Genomic DNA, 26,596 nt, shown 5'->3' with positions numbered 1-26,596 from the left:
AATCATCAGAACCTCTTAAATATTAAATAATTGCAATTGATCTGTGTATATAATCCTCAGTGGCATTTTAGTAAAAGTCGTATCTTTTTTTTTAATCTGCTTGGCTCGTGTATAAGAGACAAAAATTGCAAAACAAGAAGGTAGAGTAAGAAAGAAAGAAGTGAAAATCAAACACAAACTAAAAACATAAAGAAAAAAAAAAGAAAAGGAGAAGAAAAAAAAGAACAGAAAAAAACGCTCACTTAGCTGAGAAGACTAGGAAGGAAACGGCAGGACGAATCAGTAGAAGAAAAAGAGAAAAGGAAAAAAAAGCAGAAACCAAAACTCTCTCTCTCTCTCCCTTTTCTGTGTGGATTGCTGGTTACTCTGAGAAAGAAGAATTCCTTACTCTGGGGAATTTACGGAATTGGGGTTTCCTCTTGTTCCATTTTCATCGTTTCTGGGAGATCGATCTACCCGGATCTGTGAGGCGATCGCAATGCAGATGATCTGAGCCGTCCAACTCGAGCTTTCATGGCAGAAAGTGTGAACTGGGTAAGGTGGGTACTCTTCCTTTCCCCTTATATCTCACTCCACATTAACGGAATTCGGTGATCCTCGCGGTTTTCCGGGAATTGGGGTTTGTGTGGTTCGCTCGTTTGAAGATGGGGGTTCAATTATGGGTCTGCAAAGGCGTTGGGAGCGACTCAGGGTAGCAGAATTCGGTTTTGGGCCGACTGTGATCGAGAGCCGGGGCCTTTGGTGGCGACGGAAATGCCTCCTTCTCCGGCGTTGCGTCACTCGCCGTCGAGGAAGACGGACAGCCACAAGCGGGGTCGAAGCTTCGAGAGCGGGCTGATATTCAGGAAGAAGGACGATGATCTCGCTCTCTTCAACGATATGCACACCAGGGAGAGGGACAATTTCTTGATTCCTTGCGCCAATGAGGATCTCGACGACTCTATATGTAATTTTCTGAGAGACCCATCTCGATTTCTTGCGCCTGTTTCTTTGTTTCTTCACCAGTTCATTGATCCCCACTTGCTCTACTGATTTGGGTTGCAGCATTGAAGTTGAGATATTTCTCGGACTTCAAATTGGGAGTGACGATTCCCGCACGAGGTGATGGCAGCAACCTTCTCAATGCAGACAGCGAAAAAAATGACTATGATTGGTGAGATTCTGATGGCGTACTTACTGGTGGTTTGATGAAAAATTTTCACATCGAATCTCTTTTTTTGCAAGATCATGTTTTTCTGACTCCTTTTTCCTTTTCTTGTTTTTATGGTTAGTGAAGAATGAAACTCAAGATCGGTATGGCTTAGGACTACATTCATGAATTTGAATACACTTCTCTTATTTATTTAGTTATTTTGGTGGAGTGTGAATTTTTATCGGAATTGCTTTCATGTTCACTTGCTTAAGTGTTAGGGTACTGCACTTTTTGTTCTTAGTTTGGCAACCATTTTGTCTTTGTTGTATGCATGCAAATGAATTGAAGATTGAGCCGTTAACTCCATGTAAGTCCACAAAAAGAAAATGTAAGTCCACAAAAAGAAATTTTCATCGGTTTTGATAGCTCCTTGAGTCTAATAGAACATCCCTTTGTTCAGCATAAAACTTTCCTGGTATGCTGAGTATTCACATCTTATTTTTGGCGTGTAGATGTGGTGCTGCATTGAGGATCAATTGATTCGGATGTGAGCTCCATATAAGCTCGATACCCATTTGTCTGTTTTGGCATAAACTGAATTTCATTTGGCTTGTCCTCAAACTACATCCAACTCCTAGTTGTCATATTTACAATTTGTTTTGGTGGGTAAGCATCTGACTATCAAACTATGGTGTAAAATTGGTCATGTTTAAGCACCAAAATTTTTGGTGGTAGGGCATGATGAAGATGATGGCATAAAATGTTTCAGAAGCTTGCACATTTGTTGTTGTTTTGTTTTACATGGTGTGTCTGTCGCTGAACTGCCTGGTGTTGTTACAAACTCCATACTAGTTTGTATACAGATATCTCTTTATTGCATGAGCATGAAAAACCTAAGCGTTTTGGTTGAAATGCATAATTATATTTATATATCAGGCAGGGTTTCTGTCTTAGTTCACTCACAATATTGCATTTTACGCATATTAGTTTCTCTGTTTATTGGAAATTTATGCCTTTTGTGAAGGAAATGTTGTAATTGTTGGCGATTCTTGCAATAACTTTTGGGAAAATCTTCCTCAATTTTTTCTATATTTTGATATACTGTGATAAACAATATGGCTTTTGGTTCTCTTAATATCAATTTCTTCATTGAGCTTTGGTGTAATTAGTTGCTTGGCATTTCTAATTGCAGGCTTTTGACTCCTCCTGATACACCACTCTTCCCTTCCTTGGATGATAAAATTACTCCACCTCCTAATCTTTCACAGAGAGGCAGACCACGGAGCCAACCCATTTCTATATCAAAATCAACTACAGTAAGATATTGGTTTTCTTTTTGGAATGCTTTGTTGCATATTATTCTTAGATCTTTGATAGTTGCTATCCAACTCCAGTGAGGAATACTCCTGTCAACTCATGCAGATATTCACACACACACACACACACACACACACACACACACACACACACACACACACACACACACACACACACACACACACACACACACACACACACACACTGTCACACAGGCACAGAGGGTTAAGAGCAAGTAGAGGAGCCAAGCATGCTAATATGGTACTTATTCACTCCAAACTACTGATCTCAGACTGCAGTCGATTATATAATTTTTGGTTCTGTGCTGCATCAGCTGTTCTTATTTTGTGCAATTGCCAATGTAATGTTAGATGGAGAAGAGATACAGTGGCAGGGCAGGTAGAACTAGTGCAAGTCCACGCAGGCTAAGCCCATCGCCAAGGTCAACTACTAGCACTTTACAGTCAAGAGGTAGACCATCATCTGCTCCTAACTCTAGCTTTATTCGTCCTTCAACGCCATTGCGAATGCCTTCTACTCCACCAAGCAAGCCTAGCAATCAAGCACCTAGGGCTTCAACTCCTACAGCTCAAAGAATGAGTACTGGATCAAGTGGTTATCCTTCCTCATCTAGAAGAAGGGGACCTTCACCTGTGAAGACTAATCGTGGAAGCTCTGGTTCCCCTAAAATAAGTGCTTGGCAATCAAATCATCCAGGATTCTCTTCAGATGCCCCTCCAAATCTTCGGACTTCTTTGGCAGATCGCCCTGCATCATATGTCAGGGGATCATCTCCTGCATCAAGGAATGGTAGGGATGCAACAAATAGGTATAGAAGGCAGTCAACCTCTCCAACAGTTTCTAGAAGTGTCAGCTCAATGCACAGCCATGATCGTGATCGCTTCAGCTCACACAGTAAGGGTTCTGTAGTTTCTTCTTGTGATGATGAAGTGGAGTCTGTGCAGTCTACACTCCCAACCAAGCATGATGCCTTTCCAGGAACGTCAAGCCACTCAATTGCAAACCAAAAAGGCTTGGCGTTTTCAAAAAGAAATTCTCGGCCTGTATCATCAGGCTCTGCTCCAAAACTGTCCTTTGATTCTGCAATGCATCAAATGGTATGCTCGCAACTGTATAATGCTCTCATAATTAATTACTTATGCTGTTTATTTCTTAATAGTTCACCATCATTTCTTCCTTCAATGCAAAACTATATCTGATGCACTAGTAGAGAAATCATTTAGTTGGTAATGTCGAGGATGGATTATGCTTTCATTAAGAAATAGGAAAAAGAGGGAAAGAAAAGGTCATTTCACTAGAATATTGATAATAGATATATACTTTTGTGCTGTCCTCCCAGGCATTTCAAACCGATGATTCATGTATTCAGATAGTTTAATATATAATCTATGTTCTCTGTGAATCTGGCATAAGATCTGGTATCCGGTGAATTGCTTTGAACTAAATGGTCAATTGGTGTTCCTATCATGGATGGCCATGTACTCTGTCTATGGTGAACCAGATTGGTCTTTTCTTGGTAACCATCATGTTATGAATTACGGAAACATGTTGTAACTTGCTTGATTTAGCTGAATGATCTTGGTTTGGAACCTCTATGGCCTGTCCTGACTTGTCTAGCAGAAAAACAAGGGTGTCAAGTGGCCTTGTTAGCAGTCAAATGAATTTAGGATTTTAGCTAGTCTTTATCTTTTAAATAAAGTGATAAAGTACGGGTTTGCTTCACACTGTGTCCTATTTCTCTGCAAGTATGTATGGTAAATTCCTGTATTAGATGAAAACTATGATCTATATGAGTTAGATATCTTAGGCTTTGAACACCATAATATCTTATGGTTTGTAAGCTTTGCATATTGAGTGCATCAATCATTTTGGCATTGCTGGTACTTGGAGGACATTTGCTGATGTGAATCTCCTATTGTCTATGCAGCTGTCCTATATTGGTTCTGAACTTTAGTCTATGTTCTTGATTGCTTTTAGTCCGTATTTTTTTCAATTTATTATGATTATTATCTGTATATTCTGTATAGGATCATCGAAAACGTCCTCAGAGCATGTTCAGGCCATTGCTGTCAAGTGTCCCATCTACTTCCTTCTATGTTGGCAAAGGAAACACTTTCCATCAACATATGATCTCTATCAACTCCTCTGTCACAACCAGCAGCAATGCAAGCTCTGAGCAGGGTGCTAGTATTGCACCTGACACTGATGGCAGTGACCATGATGATCTGATTAGTGAATGGGAAAGGGCACCGTTTTCTGATGTGCAAGAAGTATTTTCCTATGAAAAGGTGGATGAACTTAGCAAAGATAGACCTGACATGGAGCTTCATAATGCTGATTTGGAAGGGTGTGGGGATGTTTTGCATTCTAGTGCTTCTAACAACATTTTTGAGACACATAGTGAGGCTGAGGCTGTAGTTTCTGAAAGTCCCACTAATAGTGATATTGGTGAAATGAATGCTGGAACTACTGTATCAGATGGATCAGTGGAAGTTAGTTGTGGTGAATTGGTTAGTACTTGTTCTAAATGTGGCAAAAGATTCCTTATGTTGGAAATTTTGGATGGGAGTTTGAATGTTTGTCAAAGCTGCATTGAGAAAGATGAATTTTTGGCATGCCGCTTGCAATTGCAAGCAATGCCTAGTATTGCAACTACTGACATTCATACGATCGAGAAAAACTCTGAAGCTTTCTGTTCAGATGATGTACAGAAACAAAATGAACTAGGTATTGATGTGGAGAATGACTTTGGAGTATGTGCAAATCCACAACATGGTCAACAAGAAAGACAAGGGGAGCATAGCACTTCTTACTTGCTAGACAGAGAAACGGAGCAGCTTCCTGTGGATAATGTGGGAAAAAATAGTGAAGCAAAAGTTATAATTGGAGCACACCACACTTGTTTCACCAGCTCAAAGTCACTTGATCTCACGCGACCTCAGGGCAATCTCATTGACACTAACTTAAGGTTACAGGTTGAGGATGACAATGCTAAACCAAGTTTAAGAGTTGAAGCTTCAGAAGGTGCTGGTATTTCCTTGTTGCTCTCAAGATCGAGCAGTGGCAACTGGCCAGTGGTTCACGGGAAGTCCTTGGCTGCTTCAAATATTAGTTTTGATAATTCCTCTTATTTTTCTAATAGCTTGAATGCTGTGAGAGGTCTGAGCAATGCATCTAGCTCCTCTTCCACTGATGCAACCTCAATAAGACAAATAGATGCTCGTTTTCAGCGGCAATCAAGTAGGAGATCTGACTTGGAGAGCCCTAGAACTGATGTGAATGTAAAAGCACAATCCACTGGACTAGTTTCTCCTGGAGTTCAAAGCTGTGCTTTAGAAGATGAGGCCCATTCTGTAAGTTTTAACCAAGAAAATTTTGGTGATGCTGTCCCAGGTATGGAGGATAGTGTATTGATTTATGATGAAAAGAGTAGGGCACTGGAGAATGTAAAGTCGGATGCTACATGTTCCCTTTCAACTGAGATTCCTGTCCATGAGCATGATGAACTGGATGTCAAATATAAACAAGTGGTACCTGCATCTATCTTGGAGTCATCCAGCAATTTGGAGTATGCCCAGCTGGATGATACATCTGATGCAGTTCTGGATGAAACATGTACGGTTGTCAAGAATTGTAGTTTAGCTGAGAATGCTGAAAATTGCCATCCTAACAGCTCAGAGTATATGTCAGAAAAGGAACTACAGGTTCTGGATTCAGAATCTTCTGTGGCTTTGGATGATAGCACATTTAGTAGCACAGATAATCAGGTTTATGTGGTTGATGCTGTTCCTGAGAACTGCTTAGATAATGTATCAGAAGATCAAGAAAATGTGCATGATGGTATTACAAGGTCATATTCAGCATCTGCAGTCTCCCCATCTCCATATAGTATTTTGGACCAGGAGCTGTCTGCTTCTGCAGCTGAGGAACCAGGTTCACTGTGTGACATTCCAGAACTAGAGATTTTGGACCATGCTCCAAGTTTTAAAGGTTCGTGTTTATTTATGATATTGAATTTTGTTCCGTTATAAGTTTATGGTTGCACACTTAATAAATCATTTTAAGTCTTCTGTGATCTACACGATAAATGCTGAGAATTATGAAGCTGCCTAGTTGTACATCCATTCAGTGTTTCTGTTGTTTCATTTATTATACTTGCTAATATCCGTCATCTATATATACCTGACACTTTTTTGGTTGTCCAGATAAATATCTATATGATGTCTTTGTGGTTCTTTTAGGCAGTATCTGCTCTCAGTGGCATTTATTATACATTATGCCTATCCACATTTACATTCCCAGGATGTGTACATGTCTTGACTGTCTCTAATGATGCAGAATATGGATGAATATTTTTGTAGAACATGCACTCGTTGCTTGAATTATTCTTTCATGTGACTTTTAAGTGCAATATTAAGATAAAAAAGAAGGCCGTGAAACTTTTGGATGAAAATAAAATCGCAAGAAGGATATGGTACTTCTAACATCCAACAACTGTTGAAGAGTATTTTTTCACTTTTTATGTGGAACATTTTTTATTGCATTTTTGTCAAGAAAATAAATTTGGAGTAAGAAAAGGTAAATAGCAGTCAAAATTCCAATCTTCTTTTAGGGTCAGTATTTTTTGTTTAAAGTGCCATAGTGGGAAAAGGATCTATAAATCGTGAGATTTAAATGCATTGTTTTTTTATTGTTTCTATCATGTGCCAAAGTCATAGGATAGGTCATTTTCTTTTATTTCTAAGGTCACATGGTTGATACTTCATTTAAATTGTCTCATACATCTAAACTTCATCTCTACAATTCCTTCTTTCTTATCTTTCAGTAAATAAAGAGGGGTGTACATATATATACACTATTGGCTACACTCTAGAGTACGGCATTCTCTAGCTGAATCTCATAGGTACGAGCTTTATTTGGCCAATTTGATCCCATGAATGCATTCAGCAAGGTCTATTTACTAGGAAATGCACATTGGGTGGTTTGAAGTAAAAATATGATTTTCTTAATATTTAAATTTTGAGGCATTGTAGACCATTGAATTTTGTAGCCCTTGGAAAATCCTCTTATACGACATGACTGGACGATCCAAAACATGTTTTTAATTCAAAAAACCATATGTATCATATTCATAGAGCTTGATTCACAAAAAGAAAAACCAAGAAAATGTGAAAGAACAGGTGGTTTCTACTAGAGGGTATGATACACTTGAGGATGGACAATATTTTCCACACACACACACACACACACACACACACACACACATATATATATATATATATATATATATATATATATATATATATATATATATATATATATATTCTTCCCTTAGCAAAGTTGAGATCAGTGAGATTTGATAAGAATAGGACACTCAAAGCCAACCTCGTGTTGATGCCACTGGACTTACTGCCGTCAAATAGTAAAATGTAGAGGTTCAAAGGATTGGGTTCACCTTTATAATATCAATGCAAATAATATTTGGGTTTTTAAAATAAATGACAGTTAAACTTTAGTAATGTGTGGATTTTCTTTAGTACTTACATGTTGATATTCACAAGCAGTGAATGTTGGCACCTCTGGCTAATATCAAATTTATACTTCTAAAAGTACCAATGAGCGGAGGATTATCAGAAAAAATAAAAGGATGGTGAAGATTTTCTTAATATCATTTCATAAATTATATTGCTGTTGGGTCTCTGCTATACCTGTATGCTTTGTTCTATGTGCATCCAAACATGTAAATGTTGCTTGTGTAATGTGCCATTGGATTCTGCTTGTTGATGGTATCTAAAGGCTTATGTTAGAACTTGATGTCTATACCTTAAAAATAGTCTAGCCATTTGATTAGTTAGCAGTAGTTGGAGCATAACCTAAGCAAGCATGTGCTCTTAGCTCTTAATGCACAAGATGAATACCTGGAGCTGAATACTGAATGGAAGGATCTGGCTCTGAAGATTAGAAATTGATGAGATTTTCAGTCGTGATTATGGCATACTCCAACCAGTGCAAGTTAGTAGCGTGGAATGCATTAAGGTACCAAAATCAGGAAGTAAAAAATGTTCAAGTGGACAATCCTGGCAAAAGGAACAAAAAGGATTCTAAAGTAGTGGCAATAATCGGAGAAGTCCAAAATGTTTCATATTCATGAAGTGCAGATTTTTTTCTCTTTGGTGTGTCTTGATAGACTTCCTTGACTAATAATCATGGCCCAAACATTATGAAAACTATGACAGGTAAAATAATTCAAATATAAGATTGTGACTAATTTGGTAGATAAAAAGCATGCACATGACCATGATGATGGGAATAAGAAATATAACTCAATATTTTGCTTGTAGGCAAATGAAATGGATTTATAAGCAGGTAAATGAGACTGTTATTAAAAATACGTACATCAGGACCCATGTGACATAAGCACATTAATCATGAATCAAAGTGAAAGTGTCTAGGTCATAAGGACCATAACCAGAAATGGAAGCGTATCTACCCAAGAACGACATAAGAGGAGTCCCTATTTGCATATTGTCTGTGAATAGAACCATTACACACATCTGGAGAGGACAGAATGCCTGCTGGATGGTGGATCACTAACAGAGTATACAGCTTCAAAGTGGAAACAGAGACACCAACAGCTTGACATAAGAGCTGCTAAAACCGAGCCTCTCATCCACTGAAGGATCAGATACCTAGAATGACAGTACAAGCATTATTAGGCACCGTGTTTCTTAATCCTTCTATGCTACACGAAAGAGTGAATTGATCTTCCATGGAAACATACACCTTGCTAACTAGAACAATCAAAGGAACAGAGGTGGCTGACAGATTGAATTGTTGCACCAAATATCTTGTCTAAACTACGTCACAGGGACACACCATTTTGGTGCTGTGTCCCTGGCATAGTCACAAATGTTGTTATCAGCAATTTCTTGGCAATGAAATGTCTTGGGAGATTTTAAAAAAAAATTGCTTTTCTCTGAAAATCTTGGGACAATATCAGCTTATTAAAATTATTATAAATAAAAATACAATAAAAATATTAAAAAGAATTTCTAAACAAATAGAAAACAAGATATGAATGGTAATATATTACCTTTTTTTTTCTGATACAAGGTAAGATTTTACCTTGCTAAACATACTTTGGATGGGCACCTTACTAAGTCACTATTAAAGTATTCTATAAAATAGTCCAGAGGAGGCGATGGAAGTCAGCCCCTCTTTCTATTTAAGAGGCCTTTTTGTTCTTCTTGAGAATTCCAACTTGTGATTACATGGAGTTGCCCACGTGAACACCTTTTGAGTGCTTTTTTAAAATGCATTTAATGTGTATGAGTTGGCAGTGGCTAGTGTACAGTTATGCCCTTCCTAACAGTAAGTATTCTTTGCTTTTTTGTTTATCATCTTAGAAGTCATGATAATACCACATAATCCTTTTGAAAATCTTCAATCTTGCGATAATATCATGATTGTCGCAGTTTTTTAAGAATCATGATAATATCACAAGATTTTCAAAATCTTGGCTATATTTTGTGACTATGGCCCCTGGTGACACGAGCGGACATGTGGGCACATACACCGACATGTACAAAAATATTTTAAGATTATTTAATAATTTTTAATGTTTTAAAGTATTATTTCAATAAAAATGAATTTTTAACTTTATAATATAAAAAATAGTTTTTTATTGATTAAAATTTAAAAAATTAAAAAACTCCATGTCCTTGTGTTCTATTTTCCAAAAAATTTGAAACTTATGAGTCAAACATGTAACAAGCTATGTCACATGGGTGCGGGTGCGGGTGCGGGTGCGGCAGGGGCAAAAATGTAATATATATATATATATATATATATATTATATATAAGGGGGTCGGGGGCGGGTTTTTTCAAATTTCATTTTATATACAGTTGTACGCACCCATCTCGTCAGGAGAGCAGTGAATACTAATAGCCAGCAAGGCTACCACCATCATTATCATTTATTATGGAGAGAGAAAATCCTTTACGAAAAAGAAGGATTAGGAGCAGCAGTTGCTGTCAGCAGCTGTCTATCATTTATTATAGAGAGAGAAAATCCTTTACGAAAAGAAGGATTAGGAGCAACAGCTGCTGTCAGCAGATTTTTTTTTTTAAATTTCGCAGCCCATTTCATAGGGCAATTTTTTTTTAAAAAAAATCCAAAAAAAAATGGACCTAAATGATCCTGGGTGCGGTCAACGCACCCAAGATCGGGTTGACCGCACCCGGTGCCGCACCCGCACCCGCGTCGAGTCGCGTCGATGCGGGTGCGGCACCCTGCTAGCCGAATCCCTGTGACATAGGTAACAAGCATCCTTGTGTCTGTGAAGAAGTCTACAAAGAGACTACGTGCACAAAGGCACTATATTCTTGATATGAGACGTGTGCACAAAGGCACAAGATGAACACCCACACAGATACAAATGCACAAAGGCATACAAATAAAAAGAATCTTTTTATTGAACACAAGTGAGAGCTTTACAAAAAGCTTAGAACTACAAGAGGAGAAAATCCCCTATTTATAAGGCAAGAATGGCCCTTGGAGGGGCTCCCTCATGTGAACGTTGGAGCCCCTCCAATGGTCATATTAATGACAGTTGGAGGGCCCAACGTCCACATGAGGTGAGCCCCTCCATGGCTAAAAGCCAAAATAAAGGAAATAAAAAGAAAAAGAAAAAAGAAAAGAAATACAAAAAAGAAAATGTGTGTAAGAGGGAAAAGACAGATTTAACCCTAGTGGGTTTACAAAAGTAAAAGTATATATATTTATATATATATATATATATATAAATAGATAGATACATATACATATATATGAAACATATATAGGTAAATGTATCTCTCTCTCTATATATAAATATATATATGGGATATAATTTAACACCCCCCTCAAACTTAGGGCGCAATAACCGAAAGTTTGCCAAGGAGAAAGTTGAATCTATGAGAACATAGCGCCTTGGTGAAGAAGTCCGCCAATTGATATTCTAATGTTACATAAAGAAGATCTAAAACTTTTTTCAAATATTCTTCTCTAATATAGTGGCATCTCAATGTGTTTTGTGCGCTCATGAAATGTGTGATTTTTGGCAATATAAATTGCACTCTTATTATCACAGCACAACTTCGTGGGCCTTTAAACATGAATCCTCATATCTTCCAGTAGCTGGCGAATCCAGACAATAGATGATAATGACATCTTTTATTGCTTCTTAGATCTCTAAGAAATTAATGATTCTCCTAAAAACACACAAAAACCAATGGTGGAGTGATGGTTATTTGGGTCACCTCCCCAATCAGAGTCAGTATAAGCTAGTAAATTTAATTTAGAATATGAAGATAGAAATACTCCCTTATTCAATAAACCCTTTATATATCGGATGATCCAGAGAATTGCACTCATATGAACTGATGTAGGCGCATGTTGGAGTTGGCTTGCAACATGAACATGTGAAATATCAGGTCTAGTGATACTAAGATACATTACAGATCCAAAAAGTTGCTTGTAAGGAGTGGGGTCTTTTAGAAGAATCCCATCATCGATTTTCATCTTTGTTCCTACTACTTGAGGAGTTTCACAAATTTTGTCATCTGTAATTTCTGACCAGTCAATGATCTCAAATGCAAGTTTAGTTTGAGATAAAAAATAACCTCTATGAGAATAGGTAACTTCAATTCCTAAAAAATACGTTAGGAACCCCAAGTCGGACATTTCAAATCTATCTTTTAGAATAGATTTTATGCTCTTAATCCCTTTAGTATTGTCACCTGTTATTAGTATATCATCAACATATAATAATAAAATTACTATCCCTGCATTGGATTTCCTGACAAACAAAGTTGTGTCAGTAAAACATGAAGAAAATTCATTTTCTAACATTACATTATTAAATCTATTGTACCAAGCCTTTGGAGCTTGTTTCAAACCATAAAGAGCTTTTCGTAAGCGAAAAAATTTATCTTTAGGAATCTCCATACCTGAGGGAGCATCCATATAGCTTCTTCGTTAAGATCATCATTCAAAAAGACATTTTTGACATCCATTTGCTAAATATTTTATTTCTTAATTGAAGCAATGGTAATGAGACATCTAACAGTAACCATACACGCAACGGGGGCAAATGTCTCATCATAGTCTATTCCATATTCTTGACTATACCTTTTGGCAATTAGACAGACTTTATACCTTTCAAGAGATCCATCACTCTTGGTCTTGACCTTAAAAACCCATCTACATCCTATAGTTTTCTTACCACTAGGAAGATTTTGAAATTCCCATGTTTTAGCTTTACTAAAAGCTCTAAGTTCATTATCCATAGCTTCTCTCCATTCGACACTCTTGTTGGCTTCTTCAAAGTTTTTAGGTTATACATATGAGTGAATGACACTAAAACAAGCTTTATATTTAGGTGAGAATGAGTCATAGGATATAAACCTAGAAGGAACTCTTTTAGTCCTTTCAGTTCTTCGAGGATTTTCATCATGTGAAGAGGTAGATTCACTAGGTTCACTATATATTTCAATTGCACTTCTAAAAATGCTTTTATCTTTATGTGTATAAGTGATAGGATCACTAGATGCCCTTTCTTCAATATGATGATCGGTAGATTGATGAGAAGAATTGTTATTTTCTTCTACTTCATTATCACTAAGATCATTATGAGTGAATTCATCATCACTAGAAATATCATCATTTCTAGATAATAAGTCAAACAAAAAAGAATAGTCCACATTCTCTTCATGAGGCTCACATTTTTCAAAACCATTAACATTTTTCAAAAAAGTCACATTCCTAGAAACATATAATTTGTCATTTTTAATATCATAACATTGAAACGCTTTTTGAGTTTCGAAATATCAAAGAAATGCACAAGGAATGACTTTTAGTAAGAGTTTGTCATTTTTATCCGTAAGAACAAAACATTTGCATCAAAAAATTCTCAACCTATTGTAGTCGAGTTCTTTTTGATATAATATTTTAAAAGGTGAAATTTTATTTAAATTTTTGGATGGAAGACGATTTTGGGTCGGATGCAAGGGCCACCTCGGCCCAAAATCTTTTTAGAATATTTTGAGAGATAAGTAAGGTTCTAGTGGTTTCAATAATATGCTTATGTTTTCTTTCGACTAAACTATTTTGTTGAGGTGTTTTAGGACAAGACTTTTGATGAACAATTTCATAATTTTTAAGATAACTTTTGAATTCATTCGAAAGATACTCACCTCTGAAGTCGGGCCTAAGAATTTTGAGGTTTCCATTAAATTGATTCTTAATCATGTGATATGCCTTAAATGATGCAAAAACCTCATGTTTATGTTTAAGAAAGTATATCCAACAATATCTAAAGTAATCATCAACAAAAATAACATAATATACAAACCCTCCTTTCGATATAACGGGTGTTGGTCCCCACACATCCGAATGAACAAGTTCAAATGATTTTGTTGTAATCATAGTTCTTTGTTCAAAAGGCAAGCTTCTCATTTTTCCAAGAATATAATTATTGCAAGTGAAATCACTTTTACAAAGATTTTTAACAAAATGTAAATAAGAAAGCTTGATGACATTGGGATGCCCAAGTCTTTTCTGCCAAACATTTATATCTTTATGTTGGGCTACATTACAAAAAGGGTTCTTTGGTATTTGAAGAAAGTCCACGTAGTATAGATCTCCCTTCCTAGAGCCTTCCCCAATCAACTTTCCGGACTGGTGATCCTGTATCCAACATTTATTAGATGAAAATTTTATATCACATCCATGGTCTGAGAGTTGAGAGATCAAAAGCAAATTTAAATTTAATTTTGGTATAAATTTAATTTTGGGAATAAAAAATCCTTGATTTTCAAAGTTTCCAATTCCTTTGATTTCAAGAGAAGTGTCATCCGTGGTTGAAACAAAAGATAAAGATACATTTTTTGAATATTCAAAAACGAAAAAAGTATTTTGAGACATATAAAAGGAGGCACCCGAATTTAAAAGCCAAGAAGTCTTACCGGGAGGAGAGAATGTTGACATGGTAGCCTCAAAAATTAATTCCTTGAGAAAATGTTGAAAAGCTTCCACGATTTGACTTAGAGAAAGTGCTCCATTGGTGAAAGTAGATGAACCCTCTTCCTTATGTGGTTGAAATGTGATAGACATAGCTACCATATTCTTCTATTTTGGACACACCGATTTGATGTGTCCTGACTCTTTATAAAAATGACATAATTTTGCTATAATATTTTCCTTGGTATCTTCCGTTTTGACCATCATTTTCTCTCGCTCCTTGATTTTGATTTTGATTTTGATTTTTAAAATGAGGGGTTTGTATGTTTTCAAGTTATTCCCCGGTCTAGAAACGACATATGCTCCTTCATTTTCTTCTTGGTTTGAAGGTATCACAAGAACACTCGGATTGGTCTTGCTAATTTTCATACGAGTTTTTTCTCCGCTTAACTTAGTAAGAACATCTTCAAGTGGTGGAGAAGTGAAAGAAGATATAAGAGAAGATCTTATTTGTTCGAACTCGAGTCTAAGCCCGTTCAAAAAATTAAAAAACCGATCTTCTTCCAATTGCTTGTGTCGAAGCTCAATGGCTTCTCCACTCCATTTTGGTTCAAGCATAGCAAACTCGTCTCAAATGGAGGATAATTCGGCGAAATATTCTCTAATAGTCAATTCGCCTTGTTGAAGGGTCAAAGCCTTTTTTTGAAGATAATATTTATGGGACAAATCCCTTGAGGTATACATCCTCTCAAGATATTCTCATACTTGAGATGCCTTCTTAAATTTTAAAATATTTGCATTGATTCGGGTCTCAACCGAAGAAAAAATCTATGAAAGGATTTTGTAATTCTTTATTTCTCACTCCTCATGCTTCTTATTATATTTTTCAAAAGCCTTCTCTCTTTCTTCCCCATTAAGAACCTTAATTTCACCTTTTTCAATAGTGGTGATTTTTTGTTCGGGTTCGGGAATAGTGCCTTTCGCATAGCTCCAAAGGCCTTTTCCCTTAATATGGGTTTCCATATTACCAGCTCAAACATGATAGTTGGACCCATTGAGTTTAAATCCAAGGGAAAAATGAGAATCCTTTTCTCCAAGTGTCTTTATGAGAAAAAAGAAGTCTTCAAGAAATAAAATCTTACCATAATGGGTCTTCTTTGAGCTTACTTGATGTATTGTGCTTTTCTTGAAATGATTTGTAAGATTTTTTTTGTGCCAAAAGATTGAGAAAGAGAAATGGGCACGTATTTTGAGACAACCACCAAGATAATGCAATACCTGAGCTCTTCTTCTAGAGTCTAAGCTCGGATACCATGTAAAGAAGTCTACAAAGAGACTATGTGCACAAAGGCACTATATTCTTGATATGAGACGTGTGCACAAAGGCACAAGATGAACACCCACACGGATACAAATGCACAAAGGCATACAAATAAAAAGAATCTTTTTATTGAACACAAGTGGGAGCTTTACAAAAAGCTTAGAATTACAAGAGGGGGAAATCCCCTATTTATAAGGCAAGAATGGCCCTTGGAGGGACTCCCTCATGTGAACGTTGGAGCCCCTCCAATGGTCATATTAATGACCGTTGGAGGGCCCAACGTCCACATGAGGTGGGCCCCTCCTTGGCTAAAAGCCAAAATAAAGGAAATAAAAAGAAAAAGAAAAAAGAAAAGAAATACAAAAAAGAAAATATGTGTAAGAGGAAAAAGACAGATTTACCCGTAGTGGGTTTACAAAAGTAAATATATATATATATATAGATAGATAGATAGATACATGTATATGTATATATATATGAAACATATATAGGTATATGTATCTCTCTCTCTATATATAAATATATATATTGGATACAATTTAACAGTGTCCACGTGTCTTTGTGACATAGTGTCTAAATGTTTTTTTTTTCAATAGGGGAAGAGAGCAAGTGCAAGCAAATAACAATGAGTTATAATCAAATAGGTGATACGGATCATTTTGATCTGGATCCAAAAACCCAATTAGCTAGGGCAGCTGGACTTGATGGGATCCACATAGGGGATGTCCTCTCTTATTTTTGGCAATGGGTTTGGTAGGGCCCACACATGGAGCATCCTCTCTATCACAAACTGAAGAATATGCTTTGGTGTTGTCACTTATGGGCATGGGAACACTTTGAGAATATGACCTCTTATGAGTCAATACATGAAAACACAAGAATGAGTCACTAAGGGCTGAGAACACATAAAATAAATAATGTTATTGGGGAATAATCCCTTGGAGAGAACTACTAATAAGAGAGGGGGTAAACCCCTTTTTATATATACAAGAGGCTCCTAGAGAGCCGTTGGGTAGAGTCCCAATGGCCAGAATTCTAGCCGTTGGGTAGAGTCCCAACGACTCTGTCTAGATTCCCAAAAAGCCCATGAGGCTTGGGAATAAATACACTATTAGAAAAAAATAAAAATAAAGAAAATGAAAATATATAATAATCAAATTTACATGAGAAAATCCCTATGGATTTACATTAACACTCCCCCTCAAGCTTACGATGGGATCACCAAAAGTTTGTCTAACAAAAAATGAAACCTCGGAGAAGGCAAGGTTTTTATGAAGAAGTTTGCAAGTTGATATTTTAAAGATACATATGGCAATGAAATGGTCTTCTTCAAAAAAATTTCTCGAATATAATGACAATCCATCTCAATATGTTTAGTACGCTCAGAAAAATGTGATTTCTAGCAATGTAGATGTCACTCTTATTATCACAAAATAGTCTTGATAGCTCTATCACGAATACTCTCATATCTATGAGTAGACGCCTCAACCATATAATTTCAGTCATGGTAGTTGTCATAGCTCGATATTCGGCTTCTGTGGAGGAGAGAGATACTTTCTATTGCTTCTTACGTTTTCATGAAACTAGAGAATCTCTTACAAAAATACAGAAACCAGTAGTTGAACGTCTATCATTTAGGTCTCCCCTCCAAATCAGAATTAGAATAAGCAATTAAATTAAGAGAAGACAAAGATAAAAAATAATCCTTTAGAAACGAAGTTTTTCAAATATCTAATAATACGCATCATAGCACTTATGTGCACTGTGAGAGGAGAGTGCTGAAATTGACTGGTCATCTATGTCACAGGGACTCGGCCAACTAGCTGCCGCACCCGCGTCGACACGACGTATGTGCGCGTGCAGGTGCGGCACCCGGTGCGGTCAACCTGGTCATTTATGTCCAACTATATATATATATATATATATATATATATATATATATATATATATAAAAATTTTTATATTTTTGCCGCACCCCCGCACCCAAGTTTTTTGAAAGTGTCGCACCCCCGCACTCGCACCCATGTGACATAGCTGGTTGTGTGAACTGCATGCACTATGTCTGGTCCGGTAATGGTCAAGTATGTCAATACTCCAATCATATGCCGAGATAGAGTAGGATCATCTAGAGGTTCTCTATCATCAATCTTCCTCTTTGCATTTATCACTTCATAAGTATCCACTCTTTTGCCATTAGTAATTCAAGACTTGTCAATAATTTTAGTTGCAAATTTGGATTGAGAGAGCAAATACCTTCTAGGTAATATGCAACCTCAATCCTTAAGAAAAATATGAGAAAACCAAGGTCAGTCATTTCAATTTTTTTCTTAAGAATAAGTTTAACTTGATCTACTCTCTATTTATCTGCTCCAGTTATGATTATCATCAACATAAAGTAATAAAATAATAATACCAGCAACAAAATTCTTAACAAACAAAGCAATGTCAATATAACAAGTATATCCAAGCTTCATAACAAAACTAAAATGATCATACCAAGCTCTTGGAGCTTGTTTAAGGTTGTACAAAGCTTTTCTAAGGCACAAAACTTTTTTCTTAGGAACATTGTATCCAGGGGGTGAATCCATGGATACATCTTTTAAATCACCATTTTAAAACTCCTTCTTAACATCCATTTGATAAATCGACCACTTCTTAAGAGGAGCTATGACAATGAATAGTCTAACAGTAGTCATTCATGCTATAGGGACAAATGTTTCATCATAGTCAATACCATATTCTTGAGTATATCCTTTGGCTACTAACCTAACTTTGCCTTTCTAGACATTCATCACTTTTAGTTTTGACTTTAAATACCCACCTACATCCTATTGATTTCTTGTTGGTTGGTATGTCAGATAATTTCCAAGTTTAGGATTTTGCCATTCGGGATAGTTCTTTTCTTGATTATATGTGGAAGATTCAAAGTATGAATACATTTTTTCTAAACAAGCTCTATAATGAGGTTCAAATGATTTATATGGCACAAATCTATCTGGGATTCTACATGGTCTTTTTGAGTGTCTAATTCATGTGTTTTCTAGTTCTCTTATGTTTGAATATTTTTCTAAAGCACTTATTTGTTTATTATCTTTTCTTCTTTGATATTGAATGGCATTTGGATGATCCTGGGATTCATCAAATTCATTGCTAGATATTTTATTAATTTCTTCATTTTGTGTGACATTGTTTTCAAGGAAAATTTTTAAGAACTTGTATTCATTTTCATCTTTTGGTGTGATAACATCAAATCCATTTTCTTGCTCTAAAAATGTGACATTCATAGAAATATATAACAATATTTTTAGTATCATAACACCTAAACCCTTTTTTGGCTTTCTCTGTATCCTAAGAATATACATGGGATGACTTTAGATGATAATTTATCATTTTTATGGGTGAGAACAAAGCATTTACACCCGAAGACTCTTAGTCTAGGATAATCAAGTGAGACATAAATTTTTTCATATGGTGAAAAATTTTGAATTTTTAAAGAGGGCAACCTATTTACAAGGTATATTGCAGTAAGAGCTGCTTCGGCCCAAAAATATTTGGGAACACTCTTAGATACGAGAGGAGTTCTAGTATCGTGCTATGGCCACCACAACATCAGAGATTGTTTGGTTGAGGAGCTTACTAGAAGATATGGGAGTATCATCAATAATACCATCCAGATTATGCTGTGATAACAAAAGTACCATATACATTACTAAGAATCATATGTTTCATGAGCGTACTAATCCTATCGAGATGGATTGCTATTATGTCAACGAAGAATTTTTGAAGAATATTATTTCACTGCCACATGTCATATCTAAATATCAGCTTGCAGACTTCTTCACTAAAGCCCTTCATTCTCCTAGGTTTCATTTTTTGTTAAGCAAACTTTCGGTGATTACACCGTAAGTTTGAGGGAGAGTGTCAATGTATGTATTTATAGGGGTATTTTAGTCTTTTAGTTATGTAGGGGGTATTATGGTCATTGTATATATTCTTCTTATTTTTATTTATATTGATTATTATTATTGTACATTTAAATATAGGTTGGGATTTTTAGTCTTTTGGTCATAGAGTCGTTTGGGTGGTCCCAATGGCTACACTTCTTTTTGTATATAAAGGGGTTGAAACCCCTTTCAATGTATGCCTCTCTTAAGGCTATCCTCAATACAAATTGATATTTTTTTATGTGTTGTATGCCCATAAGTGGCTGTTTTGATTGACCCATAAGTGGTCATTGTATTTGTACTTGTCCATAAGTGGCATTTGTGTAACCATTGGTGTTTCATTACACGATTCATACTGCTAGCCAATTCCAACATTCTCCCAACACAGTTCACATAAGTACTGTGATGAGGATTGTTAGATATTTACAAACCTCTACCTCTAGAGGTCTTTTATTATCCTCCTATTCTTCTTGAGCTAATTGCTTATTCTAACTTAGATTTGGGAGGAGATGTAAATGATTGTTGCTCAACTATTGGTTTTTGTGTATTTTTAGGTGATTCTCTGGTGTCGTGAAAATGCAAAAAACAACAGAAAATATCATTATTATTCACTGAAGCTGAGTACTGTGGAATGACTACTATAAAAACTGAGATTGTTTGGTTGTGAAGGTTACTTGAAGATATGAGTGTGCATATTTAATAACCCGCAAGGTTAAGCTATGACAATAAAAACACCATCTACATAACCGACAATAACTGTAACGACTCCAATTCATACCCTTTGAAAATGCGGAATATATATATATATATATATATATATATATATATATATATATATATATATATATATTTTTTTTTTTTTTTGAATTTATAGGAGTTGCGGAAAACTTCCCAGAGACCTGGGGTCCCTACAGTTCCAATTTCAGTTGGATAACCACACACCACAAACCAACTTACATTTATCATTCGTAACCAACCATCTGAACTCTTTTATTAATGAATCAATAAAAGTCATATTTAATGTTAAAAGTGAAATAGCAAATTGCAGAAAATAAGAAAAACTGAAAAGAAATAACAGTAGAGCCCCTCTGTCTGTAAGTGAAGCAATCTGAAGCAAATGTGACCCTCGTGTCTCCTCAGATCGAGTCAATTTCACTTATCACCTGTATCTGGAAAAACCAATAAAATGAGAGGGTCAGAAATCCAAAGAATTCTGCGTACAGGTTTCCCTAATGAATCAAATAAGAAAAAGAGCATAAATAAGATCCATGTAATAATTTAGGAGGTTACAACCATAACCAAAATATAAGGCAATTAACCAGTTATGCACAATAAAATAAACATTAAGTATGAGGGAACGCTAAGTAATTAACATTAATTACAACTTAATCAAAAAGGAAATTAAAATGCAACAGAGATCAACATCATGCAATGATCAATGTATAGCAACCAAGTGAACAGATAAACATGCATGAACTAATGCAGAGTAAGAATATGCATGATTTATGTATAATGCATGAACCCATATTATCTTTCATTTAAGCTCCCCTCTTTCCATATGTATGTCCTATTAAATGCACACATCCTTAAGTTCCTCTTTTTAATTACAGTGGCCCGCGGATACACTAAACGGGTACAAACCCCGAGGTCAATTAGGGTTCCCGGGATAACTTCACACAAAATTTGTATTTTATTACCGGGTTCCAAACTTAGTCCTCGACCGATATCAGGAAACAACACCATCCATCGGAACCTTGGAAAACAGCATCCAAAGTCGGGGACACCAAGGAAAACAGCATCCACTGGCGCCACTTTCTTGGTATACCAAAACAAACTCACAGCTGTGACTAACACACCACTCCCGGGTAAAGTGGTGGATTCTCCTTAAAACCGTGGCCAGGAGAAGAACCTCAATATCGGGTTCAGGGGCAAAAAAACGCGCACGGAGTTTTTGTATCCTCACGGTTTCCCCTAAACCGCAATATCCAAGATTCCCACGCTAAAGCAGGGACATCAAGGAGAAAGTGAATTACACTGTTCTTTATTTTCTTTTATCTGGTTATTAATTCATTTCTTTTACATTTGCAAATTTACATGCAGAATTAATAACATAAGCTTGCACATCAGCATGCTAAGCTTTTCACGGGACCACCGCCCATGACAACATAGAACAGTGTGGTAAAACAACAAATCTCACATTTGATTTGTTGCAATGCATCAAAATAACTAAATCAGAGAACGACTAGTTCTCGAGGCTCACCCAGCCCCTAATGATCCAATTGACCATCAATGCATTCATAAGCAAAAATCATCAATTACATGCCTCTCTGCATAATTTTCCACATGTTTTTGATGCATATTTATGACAAATTTTAAAGATGTGCATGAAACAATAATATATTTATGCATGTGCATGAGTTCACTATTCATGTGCTTTTATGAAATCATTTCATACACATGCATTCATTTATGATTCATAAGTACATGTGGACAATCAAGCAGTATTGTACATGTTACACACATCGATTTCATGTAAGTATATGCACTTAAACAAATTTTTCGATAGCATAATACTTAGGCATGTCAGATCAAATCAAAGCACATGAACAATCTCATTCATAACATGTATTAAAATTACCATACATGCATAACTAAATCTGGAAATTTAACTTGCAAATTTAAAGATCTAGCTCTAGAATCAAAATAACACTAAGTGTTAAAGTATACACTTAATATATATATATATATATATATATATATATATATATATATATATATATATTTTTTTTTTCGTGTAACATTTTACACATGCACCCATACCAATCCCTTAATGACATGTCATGCAAAGAATCTCAAATACCTGTAGAAGAATTTGTGCTTGGCTTGTAGTGGATAATACCTATAAGTGAGGTTTTCCTTTGTAAATATGACGTATGGGCATAGAAAATCATTGGTATACATGAACACCTTTATTTTTCTAGTAATATTCCCTGTAATGAGTGAAGCACTGAAACTCCTCATGAAAACCACTTCAATCAAAGCATTCATTAGGCATTTGGAAAATTGAATGTGTCAGAGGCAGCTGATGTTAGCCATTAGAGACAGACTTCAACAGTTTATGAAAAGAAAATCTGTTAATAGGGCAAACAAGCCCATGAAAAACAAAAATTTACAAGACACTTCTTTTAAGGTCTTCTGGTCTGGTCTTACTAGAAGAGGTGTTACATGATGTATCTGTTGTGCATCTCAAATGGATAGTTAAGGGGATTTTCCACTGACTCATGAAGAAAAAGTGTCACGGTCTGCTTTGTTCTCCAACACCTAGTGAATATTACAGATCATGCTACATCATCTTATGTCTGGGAACACCAAGACTAATTCAATCATGCTGATATGTGGCCAGATGATGGCACGCAATATGCACAAACAAAAACTGATTAGTGGGTCAATGCACATTATCTTTTTGAGTGTTATCATAGATATATATTTATATTTTTTTTTCGACATCTCAAATGCATAGTGGAGTCATGAACTTTTAGTTACTATTCGACTGAGGTATATGTTCTCTGTACTTATCAAGGTATTATTGTGTACAATGAACTAAAGCACTCCAGATAGCAACCTACGATGCTGAGGGCAAGTTACCAATTCTCATAAGCAAACGATAGACACCTCAACTCCTCTGCCCCAGCAAAACCAAAATCTGGGAAGGTTTCTCCATCACACATCATGAAAGGCCTCCCAACATAATAGGAAACATATAACAAATTATGCACACAACAGAGAACCTTTTTGTAGTACAGGTATAAACAGTCGATATCAAGAAGCATACATGAAACGAAAGATGCCTCAACCAAGTGTTGCACATAGATACAAAACACAGTAATAGCACCACTTATGCTAAACAATGCCAAAACCAGCCACACAATCTCAACATATGCAACTCGATACCACAAAAAAAACTGAAAATCAGATTACTAGACTATCGGTCCTGGAGAAAACCTTTGCTAGACAAGCCTATCAGCCACAAAACTGATTTCAATAGCATCCTCAACCCACCCAATAAGGTAACAATAAAACCCATAGCATCAAATTTCACAAATCTGACGATTTGGGGTTCCGGCGCCTCAAACCCCCAAATCTGCCCCTCTAACGATTTTCCTAAAATATTCCATGGAAAACAAATTTGCACCCTCTTTCCCACTCGAAATCAAGAGGAAAAACCCGTACCTTTTTCGTTGGTTTTCCGGCGATCGGAGGCTGGAGGCACGGTCAGCTGGGGCTGCTCCTTGTTGCTGCCGTGACGGGGAGCTTGCTGGAGGTCGGCGATGGCTGCTAGTTGCCGCAGCTCGCCGGCGACCTCTTCTTCTTCCGGCACACCGAACTCGACAGAGAGAGGGATAGAGGGAGAGAGAGAGATGAGGGGCGAGATAAGGGAAGGGAGAAACGAGGGAGACGAGGGAAGAGGGTGAGACCCCCTCTTCCACCTCCCATTTATCGCCGAACCCCTCCCTTCTTGCCGAGATGGGTGGGGTTTCGGTTACGCCTACGTAACCCCCCCTCTTTCCTGATTTTAGGGTTTTATCGGGCAACCCTTATCGGGTTGCCCTTTGTCTTTTAAAAAGAGCTTACAGGGGCGCGGCTCGGGTCCGGACCCGAGGCCCGTAACCCGACCCCCAAACTATATGGATCCATCAGTTGGATCCAAATGGATCCAACTGTGGATCCTCGGATAAATAAATAAAAATTTAAATTTTATTTATATATTCTTCTTCTTATTATTATTAATAGTTTTATTATAGATATGGATATAAAGACCATTTTATGGATCTTAGATCCACATGTTGGATCTATTTGGATCCAAACACGGATCCAACCTTAAATACTTGGTTTTTCTTTTCTTTTTTATACTATTAATTATTTATTTAACTATTATAAGTATAGTTTTAATACCCCATGGTGGGTTATTTACGCATTCTTTTCTGGATCCGGTAACGGATCCGAGGCCCAAATTTAGAAAAGTACTCGTTATTTTCAAATAAATTTAAATAAATAAATTACAAAAATTGAGGTTATTACAATAACACATTTCATGAGCGCACCAAACATATTGAAATGGATTGCCACTATGTTCATGAAGAGTACTTGAAGAAGACCATCATCTTGCCCTACGTAGCATCTGAATTTCAGTTGGCCGACTTCTTTACGAAAGCTCTCCTTTCTCTCCGGTTTATCTTTTGCTTGACAAACTTTCGGTGATTACACCGCAAGTTTGAGGGGAAGTATTAAGTTGTATATATATATATATATATATATTTATAATAATTGAATAGGTAAATACCCATTAGGGGTATTTTGGTTATTTCAATCCTTGTAATAGGATGTGCCCATTAGGGGTACATTAGTACTTTTACTTTTGGTCCTTTTATGTTTTTATAGGGACTATTTGGTCAAATACCAAATAGACTTGGTGAATTCTTTTTTGACTAGTCAAGATAGAGTTGACTAGTCAATAGAGCTCGGTCGAACAATTATATTTATAACTGTTATAGAATCTAACAGCTCTATTGAGACTGCCTCTTGTGTATAAATAGGGGTGAACCCCCTCTTGTTCTTTCATGCATGTTCTCAAACATCTCTCAATAGATTCTTTATATTTTTTATGTTGTCTCTGATGCCCATGAGTGATCTTGTGTATGTGATTGTATCTTGACCAGTAAGTGGTCTCCATTTATGTTATGTTGTACTTGCCCATAAGAGGCATTTGTTTGTATTTGCCATAATTCATTTCAAATCCCAAACCTCCTTAGCTTCTTGGAACTTAAGCCCAAAATCCATGCCTTCATCTTTGCATTTGCATTTGCATTTGCATTTGCATTGTTTACCACCCATTTATTCAATAGAGTAGCATAGATTGGATTTGTGTTCTTTGGTTTGGTCGTTGACCCATCTAGATAGCCACCAATACCTTTCCCAACTATAACTGCAGACATGAAGTCTGCCCAATAGGCATATTTCTTCACATTCAGCTTCACAGGAATAATTTGGATTCCTTCTTCCTTCTCCATCTCATACCACAACCCCCAAACTACAAGTTATATGCTGCACACAAAACATTCAACAGCCAATTGTTCCAAAGATGTAATAGCACTCGCGGCAAAAAAGAGAGCACAATAAAAGCACCAATACACAGAACCTATATGGTGCTATCAATGTCTTCACAAGAACAATTATGAACCGCCAAACAAACCATCAATATGTGTGATCAACTAACAACACAACACTATTGGCCCAACAACAATCCAGAGTTCACCTTCACGAAAGCAATCACAAATAACTTGGTACAATCTCAAAGTGAGTGCACAACCAGCAAACACCACACTATAAACCCAACAACAACCAAGATATATCAAATCTCCAGCAACCCACAGTATGCTGAACCACAGAAAATGGGTTACCGCCTGAACTAGGAACCCAAATCTATCATCAAAACTGCTTCCGAACCAGAGTTACCGGAAGCGCCTATGCTTGAGGGGAAGCGCGCTTCCCCGGTACGCGTTTCGGAAGCGCGAAACGTGATGCTTCCGAAACGCACGGGGAAGCACACTTAAGTATTAGGAAGCGCGTACCCCTTTAAAGGGGTACGCGTACCCCTTTAATGGGGTACGCGGATCCCTTAAATGGGGTACGCGTATCCCTTTAAAGGGGTACGAGTTACCTTTATTACTATTTTGCCACTTTTTTAAAAAAGAAAGAGTTTTTTTATTAAGGGCAAAATTGGAATTTTAAAAAACGCGCGAAAAAAACATAAAAAGAGAGGCTTTAGGGGTTTTTTTCACGCCTCTTCCGAGTCTCTCTCT

At 36.5% G+C, this 26,596-nt stretch overlaps 1 protein-coding gene across 1 annotated transcript in view; it reads left to right on the top strand.

Moving 5' to 3' along the window:
• Positions 1–205: 205 nt before the first annotated feature.
• LOC149829834 (uncharacterized) overlaps positions 206–26,596 on the top strand; it is a 58,353-nt gene continuing 31,962 nt past the window's right edge. The window contains exons 1-5 of the mRNA XM_090016111.1: positions 206–946; positions 1,045–1,153; positions 2,325–2,448; positions 2,821–3,567; positions 4,498–6,460. Coding sequence (XP_089872237.1) covers positions 754–946; positions 1,045–1,153; positions 2,325–2,448; positions 2,821–3,567; positions 4,498–6,460 — 3,136 coding nt within the window. The 5' untranslated portion in view covers positions 206–753. The remainder of the gene's footprint in view (positions 947–1,044; positions 1,154–2,324; positions 2,449–2,820; positions 3,568–4,497; positions 6,461–26,596) is intronic.

This window comes from Nuphar pumila, chromosome 8 (genome assembly GCF_984573655.1).
Source record: "Nuphar pumila chromosome 8, dmNupPumi1.hap1.1, whole genome shotgun sequence".
In the NCBI taxonomy this organism is placed as follows: Eukaryota; Viridiplantae; Streptophyta; class Magnoliopsida; order Nymphaeales; family Nymphaeaceae; genus Nuphar; species Nuphar pumila.
Note: the sequence above shows the minus strand (reverse complement) of the source record. Positions and strands in the feature narration are given on the sequence as shown.